General features: G+C 47.5%; 1 protein-coding gene across 1 annotated transcript in view; it reads right to left on the reverse strand.

Annotated features, from left to right (window-relative positions):
• Positions 1-27,191, reverse strand: part of Mindy4 (MINDY lysine 48 deubiquitinase 4) — a 103,943-nt gene that overhangs the window by 68,074 nt on the left and 8,678 nt on the right. The window contains exons 4-5 of the mRNA XM_051152325.1: positions 26,080-26,326; positions 20,765-21,171 (exon numbers count right to left, since the gene is read on the reverse strand). Coding sequence (XP_051008282.1) covers positions 20,765-21,171; positions 26,080-26,326 — 654 coding nt within the window. The remainder of the gene's footprint in view (positions 1-20,764; positions 21,172-26,079; positions 26,327-27,191) is intronic.

Here is a 27,191-nt window from a genome sequence, read left to right on the forward strand (position 1 = left end):
TGCTATAACGGGAATTTTGCTACTGTTATGAATCATATTGTAAATATCTGATATGTGACTTCTGTGAAGAGGACATTTGGCACACACACCCCAAATGGGTCACAGTCCACAGACCGAGAACGACTGCCTTAGAGGAATGGAGTGAGGTAGAAGACAGCGTAGTGTTTTCCCCAGGATCCTGGGCATAGGCAAGGCCAGGCACACGATCTTGGGCTGTCAACGGTCTGGTTCATGCATTTTCAAGTATCCCATCCTGGAAGTTAAGGCCTTGGTCGCATTTCCTTAATACTTCAACCACATTAGGGCAGGCTGTGCTCCTTTCTGGGGAACATAATTCAGCAAGGCTTTATGGTCCTCACCCTGTTTACCCTTGCTCAGGACTGAAGGTTCTGGGTGTAGCTGAGTTCGGCTTCACTAAGTAACTGATACTGAGAGGCAGGCAATCAATAAATAGTATCAACAGGCTGGTGTGATGGTGCATCCCTTCAATTCCAGCACATGGGAGACGGAGACAGGAGGATCTCTGTGAGGTCAAGGCCAGCCTAGTCTACATAGCAAGTTTCAGGACAGGCAGAGCTACACGGAGAGAGTCTGTCTCAAAACAAAGAAGCAAAAAAAAAAAAAAAAAAAAAAAAAAGGTTAAAGAATACATAGAGGTGATGTCACTCCAGGAGAATGAACACCTTCTTGAGGGATGATATGGTCTCTATGGGCTGCAGCCCTGGACCATGGCCACGTTCATCAAAGCAACCTGAGTCAAACAGACAGTTCACAGAACACAATGATGCCAGTCCTTGAGCCATTCTCACCATGGTCTTGCCACTGGCCTGCTGCCCACTACCATGAGCTACCAGGTTCAACCAAGCCCACTCATCATAAGAAGCTGCATGGACCCAAGAATCCTGAGGAAGTGATGGGAAGTCTGGTTCATGCAGAGTCAGAGGTATTCCAGAGGTGAGTAGGGCCCAGCCTACACTACCAGCCAACACAACCACTGAAACTACCTCTAATTAGGACTCCTCTCCTTGTGGTCCACCTCCCCCATGGCACGAAAACTCAGTGGAAAAGGCACTACCAGGGCCAAAGCTTCTCCTGCCATGGGGGAGTCTACGGTTATCCTCTGAGTTACAAAAGGTTCCCACAGGTTGCCTGGAAGACATTGCAGACGTGGCCTGGGTTTCCACAGGGGCTGGGAAGCTGTGTAGAGATGTTTGCTTAGCTCGGAGTAGAAGCCACTTGGGGGAGCAGTTCTACCCTTACTGTCACAACAGAGGCCAGCAAACATATCCAAGGAAGGAAGCCATGCCAAGGAGAAAGGCTAACTTGCCCCTGGTCCCATCGAACATTCAACCCATTTAGTTCTGTTTGGTTAAGTATACCAAAGGACACGTAAAACAGCTTTTAGGGTGATGTATTTTCATTTAGAACACACAGATCGTTTCCCTGATGACCATATTCATTGAAGACCAGTGAGGCAGTGCTGCCCGGGCCACAGCTGACTGAACAGCCATTCAGAAAGAGACACATGAGAAAGCAAAGGCTTCTTGTTAAATGGCACTTGTTTCTCCAAGTGGCTTCAGATGCTGTCCCCTGCCCAGGGTCTCCCTTCCTGCACTAAGCGTTCTATACGGCAGCTTTGCCTTTATGATGGCCACTGTCTGCTTTCTCAGGCACCTGCAGAGCAATTCTCAAGTCTAAGTCTCACAAAGTCCTGTGTGAGCACAGGGACCGTTGACCTTATTTTTTTACAAATGGGGACACTGAGGCTCAGACTTTAGCTGCCCCCACACACATCAGTCTCCACTCCTAAGTCCAAGGTGACATAAAGGAAAGGGAAACAGTACAGTAAAATGTTTCCCAAATCCATGTCACTGGACAGATGGACTGTTTACTGTAAGATGGTCCCTTATCTTAACATGTCATACAAAAAAAATTATAGTGACAATTCAAATAAGGTCTGTTTTATCATGAAGTTCATGCAGCTCCAGGAGCCCTCCTTTCTAAGGGGTCATCAACATGTCTATATGCCACTGTTATTTTTAGGAGATTTACACAACGGAGATGCATTTTTATTCTTTCTCTTAAAATGTCCACTCAGATAGGCCTAATGACGCAAGCTTATAATCTCAACCACTCAACAGGCTGAAGTAGCAAGATCACAAGTTCGAGGTGTGCCAAGGCTACAGGGTGAGTCTAATTAAACAGTGAGTGAACAGATACACATTTTAAAAAGAGAGACCAAGGAATTTTCTCAGTTGGTAAAGTGTTTGCTACACATCTATGAGGACCTGAGTTCAGTCCCCAGAAGCCATGAACACAGAGCATGTGCCTGAAATCCCAGCGCTAGAGGGGCAGTCTAGAAGATTCTGAAGGCTTGCTGCCAGTCTAGGCAATTTCGCAAGCTCCAGATCCAATGAGAGACCCTGTCTCAAGAAATATGGTGGAGAGCAAGGGAGGAAACCATCAGGTGCTGACCGTCGGCTTCCATACGCGCTAGTCCACACAGATTCACAAACACACAGTGAAAATTTCCAAGTTGAAATGAAATGAAAGGGAAGCTCAGTGGTCAGAGCCTGCCTGGCATGTACAAAGCTCAGTGATAACAGAGAGACCTGCCCCGCATGAATAAAGCCGGTTTAATAATCAGGAAAAACAAAATGAAACAAAGAACAAGAAAGAACTCTCGAGGCCACCCAGACAGTGCAAGTCTCAGGCCCATGAATTCTCAATCTGTCTCAGAAAGTGACCTGGGTCAAGGATTTGTTTGTGGTAGTGAGGGATGGAACCATAACTTTGGGCATGCTGGGCGAGAGCTTTGCCACTGGGCTCCATCCCCAAGCCCTTCCCACCCGACCCTTACCCCCTTCCTTGAGACAGCATCTACTCTGTTGTTCTGACTGCTCTTGGGATCATGCTTTAGTCTAGCAAACCCTGACTGTGTCTCTCAAGTATCTGGAGTTGTAGGCCTCCCCCACAAAGCCTGGCTATGGCATCTTTGGATATATTTTCCTACTAATCTTTTAATCCCTGGTGTCCATGACAGGCATGATGGACATGATCCCAGGTGGATGACCAGAGGTCTCCTTGGGCACGCAGGCCCTGAAAGCCTCTAACTTCCCCCCAGTTTGGACAGAGAAAGGATATGCCAAAACTAACTCCTTCTGCTAGTCTCTTTTCCATCCCACAGTGCCCACCGTGGGAGAAGAACCTCCAGGAAATCTTGACCTACTCTTAGAGCACAGAGGACGCACAGTTTTCTGGGCATTTCTTAGAAGAAAGAGAGGGAAGACGTTGTCCCAAGCTCATTAACCTTGGAAGAGTTAACCTAGCACACATAAACCAGAGACATGTGGAAGATTCCTGAGTGAGCCAGCCCCAACTTACAACCAGCTCACCCTGGGCTAAAATTAGACATGTCCCTGAGCCAGCTAGACTGCCTCTGATGCCTCTCCTGGCAGCCATTTTCACTAGAAATGAGGTGAGCATATCCCTGGGTCCAGACAGGGATCCCCTCTCTCCGTGCTCCTCCTGACTCCAAGGCAAGTGAGTGCCCAACTGTTGAACACAGGCAGCGTGTGTGTGTGTGTGTGTGTGTGTGTGTGTGTGTGTGTGTGTGTGTGTGTGTGTGTGTAAAGTTCGGCAGGTAGGGTAGTCACTGAGAAAGTGGGACACTCTAGGTTGTTCTGGGGAGTGGGAGCCAGTGCTGAAACTTTCTCTGAGTGCCAAAGCTGAAGGGCACACAATTGCCCCAAGAGTCAAATGATGGGGAACGTGACATTTTCACATTTCTCTTCTGGATCACTAGGCAGTAACAGATTTCATGGGAGTTTGTAAGGAAGAAGGGTCACGGCGGTGGGGCGGGATGTGAGCAACACACTCTCTTTTCACCTCAACAGTAAAACTTCTGCCAAAGCCTGGTGTGCTGGCCTGGCGCACACTTTTAATCCCAGCACTTGGGGTACAGAGGCAGGTGGGGCTCTGTGAATTTGAGTCCAGCCTGGTCTACATAGTAAGATGCAAGACAGCCAGAGCGACACAGTGGGACTCTGTCTCAAAAAAAAAAAAAAAAAAAAAAAAAAAAAAATTAAGCAAATAAAAACTCCAGTCAGAGCAGAATGAAGCCCTTGCAAGACTCTGCCTTTACTGGATTCTAAGGATCTGAATCCAATGACACAGACACCTATCGCGCAACTGCCCAAGTCATTGCTTCTCGGGCCTCAGCCTCCCGCCATCCCCAGCAGGCCACTGTGCAGAGGCACAGACTAGACTGCAGCCCTTGAATCATGTAGGCAAGAAACAGCCCCAATAACACAGCGAGCAGGAAGAGCTCTGAACCAATGGTATCTGGAGCTCCTTCCAGAATAAATATAAATCTTTTGAAACAGCTCGAGCCACGCCAAGCAGTCGGCTGTTGGAAATGGCATGTTGAACCTCAGGAGGCAGGTCTAATCAAAGAGTCAGAGTTTGAAGAAAACATCCAGGGCGGGGGGGGGGGGTGTCAGGAAGGGGCATTCCAGGAAGAATGGGGGTGACCTGTCCAGCGGGGGAAGAGCAGAAGCCAGCATCCCAGTTCCCCCAAGGGCATCCGTGAAGCAGGTCTGTGCAACTAGTGCAAGCTGCTAGTTCTGTAACAGCCATGGTCCCTAGGAGTCAGCCCCACATGGCAAGTGAGTTGCTGTCATCATTCACATCAGCATGCGCCCCCTCCACTTCTTGGCTAGCCCATGTTATGCCATGGCCTCACCCAGACTCCAACATGTAATGACGCATACTATGGCCTCGCACATGTTTCACGGTGGTGAAAGCTACATCTCATCTGCCGCTCACTTCTCCCTGCCTATTCCACGTGTTTCATGCTTCCCTTCTCTGAAAAAAACATAAGTGGGAGAATACAGCAGACATCCGCCCTGTTTTCTTTCAACACATGCTTATAGACACACAAACACATATTCTTTTTTGAGGGGGGAAGGGTGTTTTGCTGAAGCATTTGAAAGGGAGTAGTGATGTCATGCCATGCCACAGCTAAGTACTTCGGCCTGCCTCTCCTAAACAGCAACCTTCCCCTGAGAATTCTCTGTGGCTTCATTTCTATGACGACACCCTAAAGCCAGGATCCTTGTCTAAGTACTCCCAGGCTCCAGCGTTTAGGACCTGTTCCCTTTGGAGTCATTTTCTTCCAAAAGAAGAGTAATAAAGCAGTTGTGATGCCCTTGCTGAATATTAAATGAGCTAGCTATGTTTTTGTTTTAACTAAAAAGGGTCGTGTTCAACGTTTCCTCACTTAATTCTCTCTTAGAGCTTTTAGGGGTGGCTAATGCCTTCCATCTAGGATGGAAAGTGACTTGAGACCTGTCAGGATGCTTTGGTGGGGCACAGGGGTGGCTTTGGGCTGTAGAGGTCTATGGCATGGGTAGATTTCCTTGGCAGCTTTAGGGCTGGCTCCTGGGTGCCTGTCATCACGTGCCCTCCACACAGCAGCCTCTGGGCTGCCAATGGAGGTGGGTAGCAAATACTGAGCCTTCCTCTAGCTCTCGCCCAGGGGCAGAGTGCTAGGCCTGGCTCCCATCGTTGACACTCTTAGCATACTCAGTTGTCTGCTCTCTCTTCTCTGAAATGAAAATTTTATGTGGACAGAGTGAACTTAAACAAAATGACCCTGTGGCCATAGAGAGCCATTTTGTCACTTAAAGGATGCTCCTCTTCTCAGAGTCCTCACACTTGCCTTAAGAAGCAACAGAGAGGAGATGGAGGACCACTATCAAGGAGGCTCAGTAGGGACAACTCAATGTGCTGGCCCCAAGAACTGCAGGAAAGAAGTGAACAGTAACACCCACACCAACCTCCAGAGCTTGCAGGTGAAGAAACCCCTTTCCCCCTTTAACCTTCATGGCAGAGGGAGGAAACACTTCCCCAAAACACAAGTCCATCGTCATGAGTGGCTGTCCTCCAGCCAAGCCACTGTCATACTGGAAAGTTCATCTGCAGCCTCCTGCAAAAGACCCTCCTAGGCTTGTTGACTGCTTGTACTCCCTTACGGAGGGGTGTGTGGGGAGGCACTCAGCTGCTCCCTACCACCTTTTGAATGCATCCCTTACAAATGGCCTGGGGCGGGGGCGGCTAGAGTATACATAGATTTCAAGGACCAGAGTTGGGGTGCTATCCTGCATCCACTGGGAATCCCTCATCCCTACTAGGTAAAGGTTTTCCAGGTGCAACTTTCTGGGGAGAAGAGCACCCATACTGCTCCTTTAAGCAACCTTAACCTATGCTCTGTAAGGAAGCCACATAAACTTATTGGTTCCTCAAAGTAAACTGTGGTGGAATCATGTCTCAAAATCCCATAGAGACCTTAGGAAGAGGGGAAGACATTGCTTATGTCAGTCCTTGGGAAGGGTTAGCACACCATCCATCCACAGATCCACCAGAGGAAATACTAACTTGCCCAGGATAGAAAGACCCAGGAGTACAGGACATCACCACCCCCTTACCCCCAGGCCTCCTTGAGACTCTGAACATTCCTCGTTCGCCAGTACCATCATGCACCATCTGAAGCCAATCTTCCTTGTCATCCCTTTCAGAAGGTCCCCATCAATTCAGGAATATACTCATCCTAAAAACAATCAACAGAGGTTGAAGCGATGGCTCAGCAATGGAGAACACTTGCAGAGGCCTGGGTTCAGTTCCCAGTTCCTCACGACCACCTGTAACTCCAATTTCAGGGGACCCAGTGCCCTCTTCTGGACTCTGAGGGCACGGGGCATTCATGCAGTCCACATACGTACATGCAGTCAAGACAGACACAAAAAGTAGAAAGAAAGAAAGAAAGAAAGAAAGAAAGAAAGAAAGAAAGAAAGGAAGGAAGGAAGGAAGGAAGGAAGGAAGGAAAAAATAAAAATAAAATAAAATAAAATAAAGAAGGGAAGGAAGGGGAAAGAAAAGAAGGAAGGAAGGAAGGAAGGAGGAAAGAAAAAAGGAAGGTAGAAGGAAAGAAAGGAAGAATGTCTTTAAAAGTGTTTTTCCTCACATGCAGGCAGAACACTGTATACATAATAAATAAATCTTTAAAAATATAAAATGAAATGAAACCAAATGGAAGAGGAAGATAGGTATTAAAGTAATTGTGGAGTGCATTCTTCATGTACATTATTTTATATCGTCATAACAACAGGACAGTCCTACCAAGGTTACCTGAGATGAATAAGCTGATCTACGAAGAAGCAAAAATCCTGCCCAAGGTCACCCTGTTAGGGTGTGTCTGAGCTAGGATCTGAACCCATATCTGTTCCACTCTAAATTCAAGGCCCTTTCAGCCTTGCTAAGCCCAGAGTCACTGAAGATGCTGAGCTGAGCTTTGAGGTCCTGCAGCATTATCAATCACAGCATCCCAAGAACAGTCCACCATAACAGGACCTGGCAAGACCCTGACAGATTGAAACCAAGTAGCTCACAAGCTCTGCTGAACAGAATCAGCCCTTTCACTGGGGACTTAAAAGGCATTTCAGGAACTTGCGGTGCCATCATATCAGTTACCATCATGGCAGAAAATGAATTGGTATTGTGGGTACTTTTTCCCTGGCCGACCCAACCCTAACACACATCCAGACTTCCCCAGGGTTGATGGTGATGTATTTCTGCTCTCGACAGCTGGAACCCAGGCCTTGGTTTGCAAACATCTTACCGAATTTGAAAACCAGTCTTCTGTTCCTTAATTACCCACAACCTCCAGCTGCCACCCACACCCTAGGCTTCTCTTCTTGTTGAGCGGGACTCCTGGACCTTTGGGTATCCTTAATGCCATGCGGTCCTCCTGTTCCTCAATGCCATGCAATCCACCTTCTACCTGCAGCCTTTTTCTGAGCAGAGTGCTCTCTCTGAAGCCACCGATGAGTCCCTGCACTCTCTCCTGCCACCAGGCTCAGCATCACCCCATCCTCCCCAAACCACGAGCCTCTGCCTCCTGGCAACCATCCGCCTCACCAGGGATGGAGCAGACTCCCTGGTCTTCCTTCTGTGCTAATCCCATTCCTTTCTCCTGCCCCATGCCAAGCATGTGAGTCTCCCGCTGCAAGATTCTGGCCTTGATGCTTTTATCAGTGACTTTTGACAATATTCACCCTCCAAGAACTTCACCAGCCAGAGCCGCGCCAGCGCCGCCCTAATGGCCCTCGCTCCCCAAGCTTCTTGGCAGACTTTGCATAGGATCTGTGTTCTGCTTGCCCTGAAATATGGAAACAAAAACTCCCCTGTGAGTGTCCAGAAACACCCATCTTCCTCCTGGTCCTCACAGTCCTATATCCTTGCACCGCTGATCCTCCAGGTCCACAACCTTCCCTGCTGCTCACATGCTGAGATTTCTTTACCTGGAAACCCAGCTCCTGGCCCCTCGGTCAGTATCGCCCTGGACTAAGCTTTCTGAAGCATGGCTCTACCCGATAAGCGGTTCAAGTTTCCACCCACAAAGATGAAGAGGTGAGAATGTTAATTACCCTGATTTAGTCAGTACCTGTGTGCATCAAAATATCATAGTGTACCCCAAAATATATACAATTATTATGCACTAATCAAAAGGTGTTTAATGTTTAAGGAGATAAAAATACGATCTAGGTTTAATTATTTCATAACCTAGTCCTGTGTCAGAATACCACATTGTACTCACATACCTATATAACTAACAATCCCTGATTTGAGAAATCGCCAGACCACCCAAACTACTTGAGATTTGTTTCTCTTTATTGCCTAGAAAAGAAAGCCTGGCTTTCAAGTCAGCTGTCCAGTCCACCAGTCCCCTCTATCCCAGTCCCATACACCCACCGCCTAGCTAAACCCACTGCCCCTTTCCTCTGTTCAAACTGTCTCCTCAGCACGGAATCACCCACGCTCTGGAAACCCTTACAATTCCAGCTCCTCAGAAAATCTTCTTCCTTAGCCTGGGCTGGAGACAGTGAGGAAGGAGGCCAGGCTGGCTGCTTTTATGTCAACTTGACACAGGCTAGGGTCATCGGAGAGAAGGGAGCCTCAACTGAGAAGATGCCTTAATTGGTGACTGATGAGAAGGCAAGCCCATTGTGGGTAGGGCCATCCCTGGGCTGTTGGTCCTGGATGCTAATTAAAAAATAAGTAAATAAATTAAAAAAGCAGGCTGCACAAGCCAAAAGGAACAAGCCAGTAAGCAGCACTCCTCCATGGCCTCTGCATCAGCTCCTGCCTCCAGGTTCCTGTTTGCGTCCCTGTTCTGGCTTCCTTCAGTGGTGGACTATGACACGGAAGTATAAGCCCAATAAACCCTTTCCTCCCCAACTTGCTCTTTGGTCATGGTGTCTCATAACAACAATAGCACCTAGGTAAGAAAGACAAAGGCACATATAGGCTGCCTCCATAGATCCACACTGCTTGGGCAGTCTGCACCTTGGTCTCCCACTTGAAAACTTGATCCAATAGCCTTCCTAGTGTTGCCACCAGGAACAAATGAGGCCCTTCATCTAAAGCTCGTACAACCCACAGGGCCTGTTAAGTAATGATGATGTCACAGCTTCATTATCCTTGACACAAGCCAGGCTCTGCACAGCCTTCTGCTGTGTTCTTTTCACTCATCTTTTCTGCATGACCACGGTCCTGTGGAACGTCTGTGTGTGCGTGTCTCAGCCCCTTGAACACAGGATCTCTCTTCAGTACTGCTCTCCCCAAACCACTTGAATGGCAAGAGACACTCTGAAAATGCTTTGCTGAACTGAACAAAATTAACTACCATCTATTTAGAGTGAGATCAAAAACTGTTTACTCTGTCAGGAAAAGGCTCTGCTTCTAAGGGACCCAGGGCTCCAAAACTGTCTTCAACAGGAAATGAAAGAAATCCCATGGCTTTAGTAACTTCTCATGGAATGAACAGAGAAAACAAAGTAGAACTTTCTGGAATGAGGTGCACACATGGAATCTGACTATACAGGAAGCTGTCCTGGCCGGCCATCGCTTTGATTTGATAAACTCAGCCTCAAAGGCCATCTTTTCAAGGTGGGAGTGCCACCCCTAAGAGGGTGGCACAGCAGAATGCTGCCTCCCACTTGGCTGCTATTGGGGAAATCAACCAAGGGGTCAGGAGGAAAGGGGTCCAAGGCCACAGGATGGATGGGACTTAACTCAAGCTCTCTCTACCCCAGTCCCTAAGCATCCACTCCTCGGGAGACTCGGAGTAGGAGAAAGAAGGTTGCTCTTTGTTTAAATCCCAGGCTTAGAGGGACTAAGCACGCAAGCTCCCATTCTTCTCCATAACTGTACCAGCATCAGAAAGGCATACAGAGAGCAGAGTACAATGTAGGCCAACAGAAGAGGGCTACGGAAGAGCAGGAGAGCATCCTCCAGCATTAGAACTGAGACCCAGTCAGCGTATTCCCCAAAAACCCAAGGCTTAGAGGACAATGAACAATGAGCATGTTCTAGACACAGCATGAGCCCCTTCGAATGACACCACTCAGCCTTCAGGACAGCCCAGCCCTAATCCATGAAGCCATCTCCACTAAGACCCTACAATACTTCAGTCAGTCACACCATCCCTCAGCCCCGAGAGATCCTGTGGTGTCATTAGATGACTAATCCTGCATGGGATGTCCCAGTATCCCCTGAGAGAACAACCTCATACTGCAAACACAGACACAGACACAGACACACACACACACACACACACACACACACACACACACTCAGACACAAACACACACACAAACACACACACACACACACACACACACACACACACACACACACACACACACCATTTCTCAGTAAAGCCACTAACTGACTCCAATGTTACTTATTGGAACAGTTCTGACTGGTACAAGAGGAGGTGAAATTCAGACGTTCACTCCAAGCTCAGGCAACAGGAGGAATGAGGAAGTCTATCAGTCTCGCCTAGCATGGTGTGCATGAGAGCTATGGGGAAGAGATACATCAAAGAACAGGAACAGGGAACTAATCAGAAAGGACATCCTGAAGAAGGTGGCACTCTAGGTGATGAAATCAAGAATATAGTTTAGGTCGGTTGGTCCCATTGGTCTGGTTAGTTAGGTTGGTTGGTTCACTGGTAGTTTGGTTGGTCTAGTTGGTTAGTTGGATTGGTTGGGCTAGATAGGTTAGTGGCCTGGGTTGATTAGATTGTAGTTATTGGTTACTTGGATGGTTAGTTAAGATGAATGTATGAGAAGAAATAAATGCATGAATTAATATAAATCCATAGGAAAAATAAAGAAAGTTTGAATTGTTTCAATTCTATTAAAGATGTCCAGGGTATGTTTCATAGCACTGAACAATATAATTTTCTCCTCCCTTCCCCTTTCTAAATTCATTTCTTATTTGCTCAACATTTATTATTGCCAGCCTCAAAGCCAGAAATGGGAAAGACTAGAAAATAAGGCCCTATTCCAGTCCCCAAGGAGTTCAAAGTAAGATGAACTATCAAACTATTACTCCATAGATGTGAGAAGTCCCCATAACATTAAGAGCGCCAAAGAGAAGTATCCAGATTCTGCTAGCCAGGCCACTGATGGTGAGAAAATCATGAAAATTTGAGTGCAAAATTTCAAGGGCCACATCCTCGGGGTGCCTACCATGCTGTAGTCCAGAAGCCTTGAGAGTGACAGCCTCCTTATGTTCTGCATCCTAGATGCCTTACCTGCCTCACCCTTACCTTAGCCCCCAGACTATGAATGCAGGCTTAGCCCTACCTCTATGTGGGCCTCTACTGGGATTCTGGCAGCTGCGGGGCTGTGGGAAGGTAGCTGGGAGACCAGCAGGCTGGATTCTTGAATCAGAAAAGGCACAGAGGAAAGAGATTGTGGACACCACTACTGCACTCGCACAAACACCTCCAGATTATCTCTGAGTTCAACGGCCTCCTTCCATGAAACAGCAGCTACTTCATCTACTGGGGACATCTTCCTTCTCTGCACACCAGAACTCAGGACCACAACCGAGCTGGCAAGGGGCTACATGCAACCTCAGAGGAGGGCCTCAGGACTCTGCTAATGTCCACAGTTGGTCAAGAAGAGGAGACACATAGAGAGTAGCCCTTTGGGCACACTTTGTTTGTCTCAAAAGAAATCTGCATCACGGGAAGCCTCCTTCCCCTAAAGGATGCACAGTACCAGTGACATGTGAGCCCTGGCAGCTGGGGCTGCAGTGATGACAGCCCCTTCCTGAAGACAGAGTGGGGCCTGTGATATGAGCACAGCCACAAGCCATCTGATTACCAGTGCCCACTGTAGAGAGGCCAGCCTTGGAAGGAAAAAGAAATAGTGGTGGGCTAGGATTGGAGTACATACATAAGGTTAAATGTGGCCCAGGCCAAGACCAGGGGAGGCGACAGGCCACAGAAGGCAGCGCTCCAGAGCAGTATATGAAGGAAAGCTGAGCTCCAAGAGGCCACCTGGTTGTGTGGGAGGCCCAGAAGGCAAGATGGCATCTGGATGTCATGTAGGTCTCAAAGAGCAGGCAAGTTTGAGTCTCCAGTCTTACATAAAGTCCAAACAATGTAGAGACAAATTAAGATGGAAATTCTACCCACTACTCGTCCCATGTGGCCTACATGTTGTCAGACTCAGGATGCGTGGGTGGGGGAACAGTCAATAAACCACAGATGCCACATCCTCTCCTAAGCCAAGCTTCAGCTGGCCGAAGTCCCTCCATCTGAGTATGTGGACAGGCATCCGTGTGTCTGGAGCCTGTTTCTGATCTGGGGCCTCCAGGAAGGGACTCGGGGAGAGGGATTGGAATTGAGAGAGGAATAGTGCAGGAGAGAGACGGTGCTTAATGTATACTGCTCAGTATACACCGCTGGACAGCGCTAAGTCTCAAAGATAGACAAGTTTACACTGCCACCTAGTGTCCATTCTGTAGAACATGAAATTTCTACCAGACTCAGAAGAGCCAAGTCTCTTCAACCAACCACTGGTCTGGACAAAGGCTGAGCAGGGGCCTGAGGTGTCTGAAGGTGCTGTTTCAGCTCTGCAAAGACCTCCGGAAGAAGAAGACAGGCCAGCCTGCCCTGGGTCTTGGAACCAAACTCCCAGCCACCCCTTGCCTAGTGTGGCTGCTCCTGAAGAAGTCTCCTGCACTAGACATACCTCTCTAAACCAGGCCCTCCCACCCTGCCCACGCCACAGCTCCTGCTCACTGTTCCTTGTTCTCCCACTTCTGGAAAGGGCTGCGATTCAGCATCCACGGAGGGGTCTGGCTTACAAAGGGAGGCAGATGATTCATCCTTCAACATCTCTAGTGCCTGACGGGCTGGGGTACCAAGAAAGATTCACAAGACTTGTCCTGTAGCCGGGCGTGGTGGCGCACGCCTTTGATCCCAGCACTCGGGAGGCAGAGGCAGGCGGATCGCTGTGAGTTCGAGGGCAGCCTGGTCTACACAGCGAGTCCAGGACAGCCAAGGATGCACAGAAACCCTGTCTCAAAAAAAAAAAAAAAAAAAAAAAAGACTTGTCCTATTGGCAGAAGAGGACATAGCCACACAGCCAGTGGTAGGTGACACTGACGCTCTTGTAAAGAAGCCACGGGCACCCTGACGGGAGAAGCTAAGTTTGGCCATGGCTCCTCCCAGTTTCGCCTGCTGCAGTCTGTACTTTCTCTGAGAAAGAGCCCTGCATGGCCACTCCCTCCAGGACATCTGTCCTCAGACAAGCTCTGCAGTACGCTCATGGTACATTAACACCCTAGAGGAGGAGAGGATCTGGAACTTCTGATAACCGTTAGCTACAGTGCTCCCCCAAAATGCCTCACACTGGATACGCCCATCCCATCTGCTGTCCCCACCAGCCTCCAAGTGCTCACAGCTCCACCTCTTTGGGAGAGTCACCCTTCCTCAAATCCCCTAAGGAGGCTGCACAGTGCCCAGCCCACCCCAGGATGGGAACCCATAGCCATGACTGACACAGATTCCAAAGCAGAGTTCATGTTCCACATGTCTCTATGGGATCACACTAAGACCCCATGTCCTTGCTGAGACTGTCCCCTGCCCCGCTCACTCTCCACCCCACCCAGCCACAACAGCAACAGCACCTGCAATGGAGACCGCAGGACAACTCACAGCACATGTTTGTGATTCTGAGAGCATGGTCCCTGACCCACAGGAAGTCACCTGGGAGAAAGACACACACTGAGGCAGACATTTAGATGATGGGTGATGCTCTGAGCTAAACCTGTTTCTCCCCATCTTTCATGTTTCAGCAAAGACAACCCCTTCTTGCAGCTGAAGCTTCAGGTCATCTTTCTCCTTCTACTCTCTAACATAAAAGATCTAATCTGTGAGGAAACCCTAAATACACACACGCATGCACACACACACACACACACACACACACGCACACATGCATACTCACAAGCGCGCACGCGCGCACACACATATATACACACACCCATGGCTCACCACCTTCACTATCAGCACCCTGATTGAAGAAAGCCACCATTCACTCTCTTCTAAATTAAGTCAAATACCTCCTAACTGGCCCTTGCCTTCCATGACAAGAGTCTTGAATCTATGCTCAGCCCCCTCAGCCCAGCCTGTAGGGGCTCAGTATGCACTTTAGGACATGTTAGGGCATCTCTTGAGACCCTACAGTAAGTCCTGGTTTCGGATTCCTCCCTTCTTGTCCCCTCCACACTGGCCTTCATTGATGCCTGCCCCAAAGGGCCTGATTCCTCTTGTTTTCTCCCAGAGCGTTACACCGCCCTCCTTCTGGCTTTCCGGGTAGTGTTCCCTGGCCCCTCCTGAGTGGCAGCATCCTTTAACATTCTTCCTAGTTTTCTTTTCTCTCAGAAACTAGGGAGCTGAAATTAAGTCTAAAGCCGAGTGAGAGACCTCAGAAAGAACAGGACACCATACACAGGTCTTGGCAGCTGTGGGGGGCAGGGGGTGACCACACACTCACGGCACACAAAGTCCATACTGAAATGGCCCAAGGGCTGAGTGCCTCCTGACATGCCTGGGCAGTGCCGCCATTCACTGGAGCTGTTTCCCATCCCCACATAAAGATTTAGTGTCTAAGGACCTCTGACCCTAACAGGCTGTGAAGAAGATAAACTCAGGGTTCCAACGGCGCGTTTATTACACTCTGCACTTTTAGATACCCAGTGTAAAATCTTGGGAGCAAAATTCAACTAAATTAAATTCTTCTTCTGTGGAGCCCTTACTACTTCCACATTGCATTCAGAGTACATATCCAGGTGAAAACTCCTGGAAGGTACAGACAGACTGAACACAGAAGACAATCATTAAAATCTGTAGTGAGCCAGGTGTGGTGGCACACGCCTTTGATTCCAGTACTCAGAGAGGCAGAGGCAGGAATTCTCTTTGAGTTCCAAGCCAGCCTACAAAGAGAGGCAAAGCTATACAGAGAAAAAAGAAAGAAAGAAAGAAAACCTATAATAAGAACAAACAGAATTCAGAAATGCTGTAAGAAAATGCTGTAATAATTCAGAAAAGCTTCCTTGGGGAAGGAGGTTAAGAGTACTAACTGTTCTTCCAAAGGTCCTGAGTTCAGTTCCTAGCAATGGCATGGTGGCTCCCAACCATCTATAATGAGATCTAGTGCCCTCTTCTGGCCTGCAGGTGTACATGCAGGTAGAACACTATATACATAATATACAAATAAATCTTAAGATCGAATGACCCCTTCCTCTAAAAATGCTACCATACTAACCCCAGGCCTGCTGCACTAATGTTAGACTATGCAGCAAGGAAAAACTAAGGCTGTGGATGGTTGCTTAGCCACGTGACCTCAAGGTGAGGAGAGCAACCTGGTTATCCAGGAGGGTCCCTTATCATCACAGAATCCTTGTCTGTGGAAGACAGAGGCAGAGGAGAAAGCATAGAGGTGATAGCCTGACAAGGACTGAGCAAACATGGCCAGCTCTGAAGATGGCAGACAGGAGCAGCAGCTAAGCACTGCCAGCAGCCACTGGAATCTGGGCAAGATAAGGAGACTCCTCCTGGAGCCCCCAGAGGGCAAGCAGTCCTGCCCACAGCTCAGCATTAGTAGGACCCGACTCAGATCACGGACCTCTGTGTGGCAGGATGCTTCGCTGTTTTCCACCCAAGATTCCAGCGATTCTTAAGCTTACAATGGGAAAGGGATGCAGCCCCACTTGTGCCTACGCCGTCAGACCATCTGCTCCCTGCTCCTAACCAACAGCCTGTGTGAGTCTAGAAAAGTCCCTGATGTAGAAAAAGCTCGGCGTTTCCCTTCTTCCTAGGCCTTCTGCTCTCCTCCATGGCTCCAGGGATCAGGACTAGTGTAATGGCTAAACTTTGTATAAATAAAGGGACATCAGAGACCCAGCCTCTTCCTTCTAAGAGTGAGCAGTTCTTCCAAGGTGGCCTCTGCACCAGGTGACCACATGAAGAAACTTACCCCCAGCCCCGCCTATAGTGAGCTAGAGAAAGCTGCCTCCTTGAGACGACCAGCACTCAAGACTTCCTCATTTCTGCCTTTGGTTTTAATAGTCACAACGATGCTGTATCTAGCTCTTGTGCACCCAGTGCCTTTTACTTTATTAATTGTTTAGGGGGGAGATGTTATCTAATGGAAACTTTGCCCTTTAAAAAAATAAAATAAACCTGCAGCAATGGATTACCATGGCAAACAAGTGAGAGCATGTGATGCACTTAACATGGTGCCCATAAAAGAAAAGTGAGAAGGAAGAGGAGGAGGAAAAAAGGGGGGGAAAGGAGGGGGAAGAGAGGGAAGAACACGTACACACAAATGTATGTTCACTGACAGGCAGAAGTCAATACTGTTAGATTAAACACTCCTAGCTACACCTTGCCTATACTGGAGGACAGAGAGCAGTGCAACTACTTTAGCCCACCTCCTCTTCCTAGAAGATGAAGCTCATGCCGTCTCTCAAGATTTAAGAACTGATTGTGGTGGCAGAGGTTATAAAGATACAGCTGGCTTGCCAGCCCAGACCTTCACGTTCCAGAACGATACGTCTTTAATGCCCTGTAAAGAGCAGGTACTCAGAAAACACCTGCTGACTCACACAAGGGGCAGACTAACTCTGGAGGTGAGACTCTCCAGCCAGCTATATGTGTAAGCAAGGCGAGTTTACAGCCAGAGGCGCTGAAACCCAGGGAGAAAGCGAGCATGCTGGGGTCAGCCAGTGGGTGAGGATAAAAGGAAATCAAACTGAGAACTGAAGACCCCAGGCCGCCTGGTGTACATACACGTCAGAGTCAGTCTTCCAGACCACCACCACCAGCTGGTTTTGATGAGTTTGCCTTCTCTAGAACAAAGCTGCTTTGGCACTAGAGGGAGGGAAACACAAGGCAGCAACACTGGATTAAACTAGAGGTTAGCTGACTGGCTCGAGCTCAAGACGACTCTGGCAGTCAGCAGCAGGCAAGGGTGCTAAAGGATGAGGAGCCATCATCCAAAGGCTGTGGAAAGGATCTGTACTCGGGGACAGATGTGACACACTCATTTGTGTTCCTCAGCAAACTGGGCCCTAACTCTCACTAGATGCAAGGGTGTGGGCAAATGAATGTGTCTGAGTATGTTTCCTCACCTGTGACATGCGGGTTATCCCCTCAGACGTTTGAAGATTACCCAGACTACTCAGAACAGTGCTTTACACAACATGGGCCCGTATCATAGAATGACTTGCGTCTGCAGGGCTGCTGGTGTCAGTAGCAGGGAACTATTAAGCGGCTATTCATGAAATATCTCTGCCTACCAGGTACTGCCAAAAACACCGGGAACTAAAGGGTCCCTGCCTTTGTGAAAATAACCTTCAGTGAAGGAGACAGACAATAGACAAGCAAGTGCAGCCAAGAATCTCTGGCAATGATAAATGCTGTTAAAGAGTAAAGGCGTGGCGCAGAAGCCAGGTGAAGACAAGCCCTCAGCATGAAGGCAAGACTAACAAGAGAGGGACAGTGTGAGGTGATGGGGAACAGGGACTTGACAGAAGGGGCCAAGCTATCCCTTCCTGGACATGTTGTGCTATGGAAACAAACAAACCCTGCGGAAAGAACAAAGGCCTGAGAACAGCTATGGAGGAGCAGGACTGGGCCCAGCAAGACAGAGATGGGACTACAAGGCCACAGAAGCCAGAAGTGTGGCTTCAGGATACAAGGAAGGCAGCAGAGGGAGGGACAAAGGACAGAGGGGAGGGAGGAGGAATGAAGGGAGGGAGGGAAGAATGGAAGGACAGTGGGAGGGAGGAAAAGAATCAATGAGAGATCCTGGAGAGGCCGGCCTGAACAAGACCTCCTCGGTGAGAAGCAAAGGTGACGGTGACGTCACAAGTCACGGTGGAAGGGCAGATGACGGAGTAGATGGCTCCGAGAAAAGCTTCTCCTTTTACAAAGACAAGAATAAAAGAGGCTCTTTTCACCCCAACAGGAACAAACAAATAAGCAAATATATAAACAGGAAACAGAAGACTGTATGTAAACAGAAAAAAAAAAAAAAAGCACCAGAGTACCAAGAAGGAATTTAGTGAAAGTTTTTTAATGTAAACCATATGCCAAACAAGACTGACTACACAAAATTAAGGCAGAAGGAGACAATGGGCTCCCAGAAGTTTTTCTCTGGCCTCTATGCCTGTGTGGCATTCTCTCTCAACCAGGCCAATGTAGTTGTTCACACACAATGACAAGGGTCCAGTCAAAAATACCAAAAACGTATTGAAATAGGACACAAAAGAGGGCTAAAATTCAATGGAAAAACTAGACAACAGCAGCAGACCCACAGGCAATTCAACCACTAGAGTCATGGACTTTAAAACAATGATGAAATTTTTTGTTGTTTTTTTTTTGTTGTTTTTTGTTTTTTCGAGAAAGGATTTCTCTGTTACTCAGAGCCCTGTCTCGCTGGCCTTGAACTCACAGAGATCCGCCTGCCTCTGCCTCCTGAGTGCTGGGATTAAAGGCGTGCGCCACCACACCCGGCTTACCATGATGAATCTTATGCCTAAAAATAGGAAGGAAAATCTTAAAAGGACTGAAATCTCATTTTTAGTGAATAAAAATTGTAAAAATGTAAAATAACTGAAATTAAGAAGCTAACTGATAAGTTTAATAGCAGATTAGACATGACAGGAGAGAAGAACCATGAACTGAAAAGTAGATCAAGAGGAAATAACCAGACAGGGCGGAGCCAGAGGCATGCTCCTACAGTCCCAGCACCCTGGGGCCCAGGAGTTTCGTTTGGACAGCGAGATTTTGCTGAAAAAAAAAAAAAAAAAAAAAAAAGGAAAAGAATAAGAATAGTAAAAAGCCACACCACACAGACACAATGAAAAGGCTATCTGTGTAAGCAGAGTCTCAGAAAAAGAAAGAAAGAAAAAAGGTGAAACAGAAACAGTATTTAAAATGTTAAAATGTATTTAAACAGATGATGATTTTCAAAACTGATGGAAAGTACCAATCCTGAATTTCGGAAAAGCTGCTATATCTCAAAAAGAATCATCAATGAAAACCACACTGGGAGCTGCATGCAAACTGTTGGAAGCCAAAGAAAGGAAACCATCCTCAAAGGAGCTGGAAGCAGGAGCGTCAAGCTTTTGAAAAGCTGCGTTACCCTCAGAAGTGCACAATGAAGCCTTCAAACTGTGGCCTCACTTGCCATCAGGCAGGAAGAAAGCCTAAGGTCATGGGAGGACACGTGCAAACAAAGATGTCACAAAAGAAGACCGTTGAGAATCAAAGACTCACAACAGTGAACTAGAAAACAGTCCTAGATTAAGGCAAAAGGAAAGAGAACAAATGAAACAGTTAAAATGAGCCCAAATTAATGAAAAACACACATAAAGCCAAAAGGAGTTCCTAGAAAATACGTAAGATTAATAGAATGTGAAGGCGCACACACACTCAAGTGCACAAGGGGGAAATGAGATATTACTAAGATTTAATTTCTATTAAGGAATAATTTAAAAAATGATGCATAGACATCACTGTGGCCATTACAAACTTAAAAGTAAAAAAAGCACATTTTAACTCTGCAATTTATATCAATAATCTAAATACAGATAAAAACTGTCCAAGTCCTTGAAAAATACAACTTGGCCAAACTGACGAATAGAAATTTCTAATTAAAAGCACTTTGATCGAATATATAACTTAAAACCCTTCAGAATCCCTTTCCACTAAACTCTATGGTGTAGTGAAGGACAGCATCCATCTTACATTCACTCTTAAGAGAAAGGGACCAGCATCCAGTGAGGAAGTGGCAACAGGAAAACCCACCAACCAATCTCCTCCATGGATCTATGCACTAAAGTCCTAAATGAGATACTAATGAATCAAATCCAATGGTATCATAGCCAAGGGTCTCACTCCAGGTGTGAGGCTGGTTGAACACTCAAAAACCAATTACTGCAGAAATCCCCAGTGGCCTATTAAGAAAGAATGGAAGTAAAAAACAGAGTCAAAGAAAGAAACGGAGCACCCACAAGAAGCCTTTGGGGGCTGGTTCATGAGTGCAGGGAACTCCTCCAATCCACATCATCCAGTTGTGCTGCCCCAGGTGTGCTTGGGGACATCAATTCAAGCCTTCTACAGCTCAGAGAAGAATGGGAAGACAGAGAAGGCCTGCCCCCAGACCTTGGGAAGGTGTGGCCCCTGGCTCCATTTTCTTCTGGTTGATTCCAATTCTCTGGTCCTGGTCCTGGCTGCCTCACAGACTTGCGGTGAGAGCACAAGAGACCAAGAGAGCCCACGAAAGTCATTAGCAGCTGGACCACATGTGCAAGGTGGTGCTTGGCTCACCTGAGAGATGGGGGCTGGCTGCCCTGGCGCTTGAATGCTCTTTCCAGCCGCTCCTGGGTCATCCTGGAGTTCCCACCAGGTAAGTACAACTTCGAAGGTGTTGTGCTGATTTCTGTGTGGGTGGACCCCAGTGGGCCGTCCTCAGAAACACTTCTTAGCCTGGGCCTGTCCCTCTGGGACAGCCCTTGGCCGCTGGAAGTGGCATTTGGCTTCTCCACAGACCATTCATTCAGCTGGCCCAAAGGGCTCCTGGAGACAGAGTCCCTGCTAGAAGTGGGGACCTCCTGTGGACCTGGACACGCTGGGGTGTGCACAAAAGGCTCAGACTGCTGCTGGCTCTCCTCTGGGGCTTGGAGCTTCCTGTTCAAGGCTGAGGACCGTTTCAGAGAGCGTTTGCGGAAAGAATCCTGAAAGGATAAGGAAAAAAGCAGTGAGCATCCTTAGCTAAGAGAACTAGAAAAAAAATCATTTGTTCCCTGTGATGGTCCCTCCCTAGGAAGATCTATTCTCTTTTTTCTTTTATTTTGTCTTTCTTTTATTGAAATGATTTTTATGTAATATATTCTGATTACAACTTCCTCTCTCCCTACTCTTCCTGATCCCTCCCTACCTCCCCTCCCATAACCCTTGGAGCCCTTCCCTCTTATAGCCATGGACAGGATAAGATACAGCCCAAATGCACAGCAGGCATGTCACAGAATCATGGCTGTCAGTAGGCCACTCTCACTCCCTGTCTCTCCTCATGGTAGATCAAGAAAGGCTAAAGCCATTCCTCACTCGAGTGTGGTGTTTATGCAGACCCCAACTCAGCGTCCCATACATACCTCCTTAGCACTCAAGATTTGCTTATTTGAAAAGCAGGACTCCAATAGAGTCAGGTGGACTCTGGCCCTCCTCTCAGGGATTTCCTTGGGAAGAGGCACCTCCTGCTACTAACCAATGAGGCGACGGGATGGCCTCAGAGCTACCTTGAAGCTTTTCGGTGGTTTAGACTTCAGGGTCTCTAAGCATTTCCAGAAACAAGTCAGGGGCAAGTGGTAGGTAGCCTAGGCTGGAATGAGGAGAGCTAATTTTGTAGAGCTCTGTCCCCATGGAAATGACAAGACACTATAAAGCTGCTCCCAAGCTGCCCAGGGCATACTTGCACACAGTGAGGAAGGCCCAAGTCACCATTCTCAAGGAGACACAGTGTAGCCTCTTACCTCATCCATGGCTTCCTGGTAAAAACTGAGGAGTACCCAGCATGCCTGGAATCCTTTCCCTCAAGCAACCAGCAAGTATGGCCAAAAATGCCAAACACCTTCCATAAAACTTAGGGAATTCTACCGCAACCACCATTCAACGCATTTCCCAGGACTCAGATGTCACAAGAAAAGATACCTCACCAAAGTTACCAAAGAAGCCTACAACAACGCCCGTAAAAGAAAGGCAGCTCCACGTCACCTCCTCACCTGCACCATGAAAGCCTCACCTGCACACACTAAAGAGCTGAGGCATCCTGGTGGGAGACAGGACCCTGGCATCCGGTAGCACTGGTCCTCAAAGTGTGGTCCACTTACCTCTAGAGGTCCCCAGACCATTTAGGGAACAATCAAAACAAATCTTACAGTAGCTAGATACGGCCTGAGTGTGTCCTCCCCAGGCTACACGCTGTGAGCTGGCGGTGTTAAGGTGAGAAGATACGGCCCAGCAGAAGATAACTGGATCATAGAAGCACCACCCTTTGAAGGGGTCAGTACCGATCTCCTGGGACCAGATAAATTCCTACAGGACCGAGTTGTTGTAAAAGAACCGGGCAGCTCCCCGAAGCCTTGTTTTACACGCACAGCCTGCCTCTCCCACAGGTACTTACTCCTACCAAGATGGCACCTGCCGTGCTATGATGTAGAACAGAAGGGTCTTCACCAAGTCTGAGCAGACAGGAGCCTTAAGGCTCTCGGACCCCAAAACTACGACCTAAGTAAACCTCTATTTATTTATCCATCCTCAGATATCTTGTTAGAATGACAAGACAACTGATTGTGACAGTAGAAACATGACCTAATTTGCCTTCTCGCTGTGTGACTTAAGTGTTCACAGCCAGCCACAGCAGGAAAACTGCTGGCCTTGTACATGACTCTAAACTTTACCCATGTACTGGGTGTTCTTCACGGCCTCACACCTGCAATAAAAATGAACAAACCTAATACTGATTTAACTTAAGAACAGCTCCCACTGAAGCTTTACCTACTCAGCACTATTAGTCTCGGTCCGTCTAGACGGCCCAGCACACATCTTTTCAGTGTTCCTTGCAAACGCATGGGAGGTGCATATGCTCCCTCTGTGGAGCAGGAAGGATCGTGGCTCCAGCTTGTGCAGCCGTCTAACTGTGAGTGAAGTGAGCTTGCTGTTATGCTCAGGGAACCGCTGGCAGACCAATGGCGGTGATTCAGACTTGGAATTTGGCAGGCAGTTCTTGAAAATAAACTGAGTCTGTCACAGCAAAGGAAACAAGTGGTATACTATTTTCAGTGATGAAATGCAAGCTGCAGGGTAAAAAAAAAAAAAACAAAAAAAACAAAAAAAAAAAACAACAGAACTTTTGGGAATCCTGCATCAGCCACCAAAAAGCTTGAGGGTTTGGAGGGACTTATATTTCTCTTGCACTCTTTGGTGGTCACATCAACAAGTCTGTGTGTGTGTGTGTGTGTGTGTGTGTGTGTGTGTGTGTGTGTGTGTGTGTGTGCGCGCGCGCGCGTTCATATAAAGAAATGTGTCCCCACTTAGAAAATCTATATAACTCAGTGACCAATATATTCCAAATGATTGGTGCATCACACTACTTAATCATACAAGAATAAAAGATTCAACATGCATGACAGACCTATAGGAACCGATAAAGTACAAAAAGCACATTTGTGTGGCTTAAGGTTCCACATTAAGGGCTTGGAGAACAGCTTGGTATATAGCATATAGTTTGTATGTAGCTTGCCTAGCACACATAAAGGCCTAGGTTTGAGTCCCAGTGCCACACAGACCAGACATGGAGACACATATTTACAATCCTAGGAACTGGGAGGTGGAAGCAGGAGGATCGGAAGTTCAAGTTCATCCTCGGCTACATAGCAAGTTTGAGGCTAGCCTGGGCTACAACGAGACCCTGTCTGAGGGGGTGGGAGGAAGATTCCAGCTTTAAAAACTAGATTTAAAAAGTTTTGAGTGGTATCAAGGAGTGTCCATGGTATTCTGGAAAAGGTCTTAAAATAATTTTTCCTTTCTAAATTCTGTCTAAGGCTAAATTATGTCGATGCACTTTAATAAAAACATCGTATTACAACAGACTACATTTGGAAGCAGAAATGACATCTATATTGTCTTCTATTGGGCCAGACATTAAAGAGGTTTGCAAAACCATGTGCAAAGCAATTACTCGTCTCATGAACTATTTATTTTGGGACAAATACATTATAGCGAAATACGTTGTGTTAAATGCGAAGTTTATTGGTATTTTAATGATAATGAGATAAATTATTTTAATTTCTTATTTCAAAATTTTTAAGACATACGTGTGTGTGTGAGAGAGAGAGAGAGAGAGAGAGAGAGAGAGAGAGAGAGAGAGAGAGAATATGAATTTGCACAAGTACAACCTTGCCCTTAGGGGCCAGAAGAGGGAGTCAGATGCCCTGGAGTGAAGTTACAGGCAGTTGTGAGCATCCCAAAATGGGTTCTAGGAACTGACCTCTGGTCCTCTGGAGGAAGAGCAAGCACATGTAAGCACTGAGCTGTCTCTCCAGATCCAAGTTTTAATTTCCAATACAGCAAATATCTATAGATAGAGTCCCCATGAATAAGAAGAGCTATAGGACTCCTCAGTGTTAAAAAAAAACACAAAGAGCTCCTGAGACTGAAGGATCTGAGAGCCACTGTGGCAGCCTAAACTCCCAGCTAGGCTCCTTTCTGCCATGTCCCCAGCAGGGAGAGGAACAACCTGTCCCCACCGAGGCTGCTCTGGGCCTTGTATGATTAAGTAGTGTGATGCACCAATCATTTGGAATATATTGGTCATTGAGTTATATAGATTTTCTAAGTGGGGACACAATCCTCATACCAACTTCCAACCAAGGTACAGCAGTGCTTCCCAGAGCTCTCATGGATTCCACACCACTCCACCTTGAAAAGGCCCATGAACGAACACCAGGTGCCACACACAAATGTGAGAGCCCTCAGGGGCCCCAGACTAAAACTAAGACAGCTAACACAGTTCCTCTGATGTGCCACCACGTCACTCTACCGGCAGTAACTATTCAAGGTACCCAGAATGATCTGACCCAAGAAAAGAGCACTGACTAGCGATGTTGGCCACTGCAAGGCATTATGAGTGGCACCAAAGTCTGAAGCCATTATTTGCCACCTGGGACTTGGCTATTCTTTCTTCCATATTTGAAGAAATCTCTTATATTCTGCCAACAACAATTATCTTTGTAAGATTAAACACCTCCCAAGACTAACCTTCCTCCCAGCTCCTCCGACCTTGCTGGCCACTCTCCTTGGGGCAGGGTCCAGTTTATGAATTTCCTTCTTTAACAGCAAGATGCCTTGGGTGGGACCCAGCACCAAGGTGTGGCTTGGCAGGGAGAAGGCCCTTCCTCTTTCTGCTAACCCCACAAGAGCTAAAAGCATCAACAAGTCCACCCAGAGACAGACACACAGCTAAGTGAGAGGGGAGGTGGCATTCCCCAGACAATGGGTATAGGCCTCCTGGCCCCCTTGTGTTACTGATACAGGATGTGATCTTGCTATTTCCCCATTTATTGTTTTGCAAACTTCTTTCACTCTTTCTGCTCACTTGGTGTCCCCTCCTACTGTCCTAATGAAACCAGATCATGAGCCCTCCTTAAAGGAAACCACCAAGCAATAAGTGAAATGTTTACAGTTTTTCTGAAAGAAAAACCATGAAACAATTAAAAAATGAAGCAGAAAAAAGTGATCACTTAAGGACCAGGGTACCTACTCTGCTTTAACCACTATGGCAAAGAATGATGTCTTCTAGATTAGGAGAGACCTCTGCCCTAGAACTGCAAAGACAAAGCCAAGACTACGTGTCTTTACTTGCAGTAAAGGGAAATGAAATCAAAGCACTCAATGTGGTAAGGGTGGGTAAACTGAGAGCAAAGAGACAACATAGCCTGCTGAGCATCCACAGAATCACTGAGAAAAGGGGAAAACAGGCAGGCATTCTTCCTGTCCCCAAGTGCCCCCTTTCTCAGCCAGCAGTGCCTGAAGCCCACCCCATTTACTCCCCAGTCTACGGAAAACAAAAAGAACAGCAGTCTCACCTGTGTGGAGCTGGCAACAGGCCCAGCCATCATGCCCCGGACGATCAGGCCAGACTTCGGCCTGGTCCTCTCCATCGGCCTCTTCACATCTATGACAGGCTCTGATGAGTGATGCTGGTCTACCTTCTCCCATGCAGGAACCAAAGGGAGGCTGTCCCCCAGGCCTGTGTGTGCGGGCTTGCTTTTGAGTGGGCTTTTTTTGGACGATACAAGATTACCAAGTATGTCCCCATCGAGATGGTCATGCCTGCAAAAAAAAAATATTTTCATTAAAACAGAGCTTCCAAATGAATGGTAATTTTAAAAACCCCAAAGTTAGCCATCATTCATAAATATATAATTGGAAATGAGCCACAGCTCATTCCATGTCAGGACAGGTAAGGAACAGAAAGTTCTTTGCTGGTATCGGGACAAATGTAGCAGAGTACAAACCACATCAGGTGATGGATGGTCCACAGGGGACCCTAAGTCCTAATGGCTGAAGGCTAAAAGAGCACCTTGAGTCTTGCCCACTCAGATGATAGAGGAGGGCACCTGTGGTGCAGTGCTGAGCATGAGGAACTTGGCCTGGCTCTTCGTGGAGCGCATACCTAGGGAAAACGTGACATCCCTGGGTATTCAGTAGAGCATGCTGGTGTGTACAGGTACAGTTGTGTGTGTGCAAAGGAGGAGGGGAGGGAGAGGAAGAGAAAGAGAAAAAAGATGAGAAAGAATAACAAGGAGCAAGGAGTGCTCTTTCTTGTGGTGCCTCCTAAGTGGTTGGCCACTCCGAGACGGGACTAAGTATCTGCTTCCGAGCACTGCCTGTGGGAAATTCACTGAAGTTGACAATGAACACAAACTTCACACTTCCTGTGAGAAACGCATGGCCACAGGCACTGCTGCTGGTGCTCTGAGAAAAGAGCGCTAGTGCAAGGGTTACATCATCCAGATCAGTGGGAAGGATAAGGTTTTCCCGTGAAGCAAGGTGTCCTGAGGGATAGCCAAATGAGCCTGCTGTTGGGAGGCATGGAGGGGGGCATTCTTGTTATAGAACTGGAGAGAGGAAGTCTAAGTCTGTTTGGGAACACACACTGATGTCACCGGAGTTCTCTACTTGGTTAGTGTGTGTG

Source organism: Acomys russatus, chromosome 10 (assembly GCF_903995435.1).
Source record: "Acomys russatus chromosome 10, mAcoRus1.1, whole genome shotgun sequence".
Lineage (NCBI taxonomy): Eukaryota > Metazoa > Chordata > Mammalia > Rodentia > Muridae > Acomys > Acomys russatus.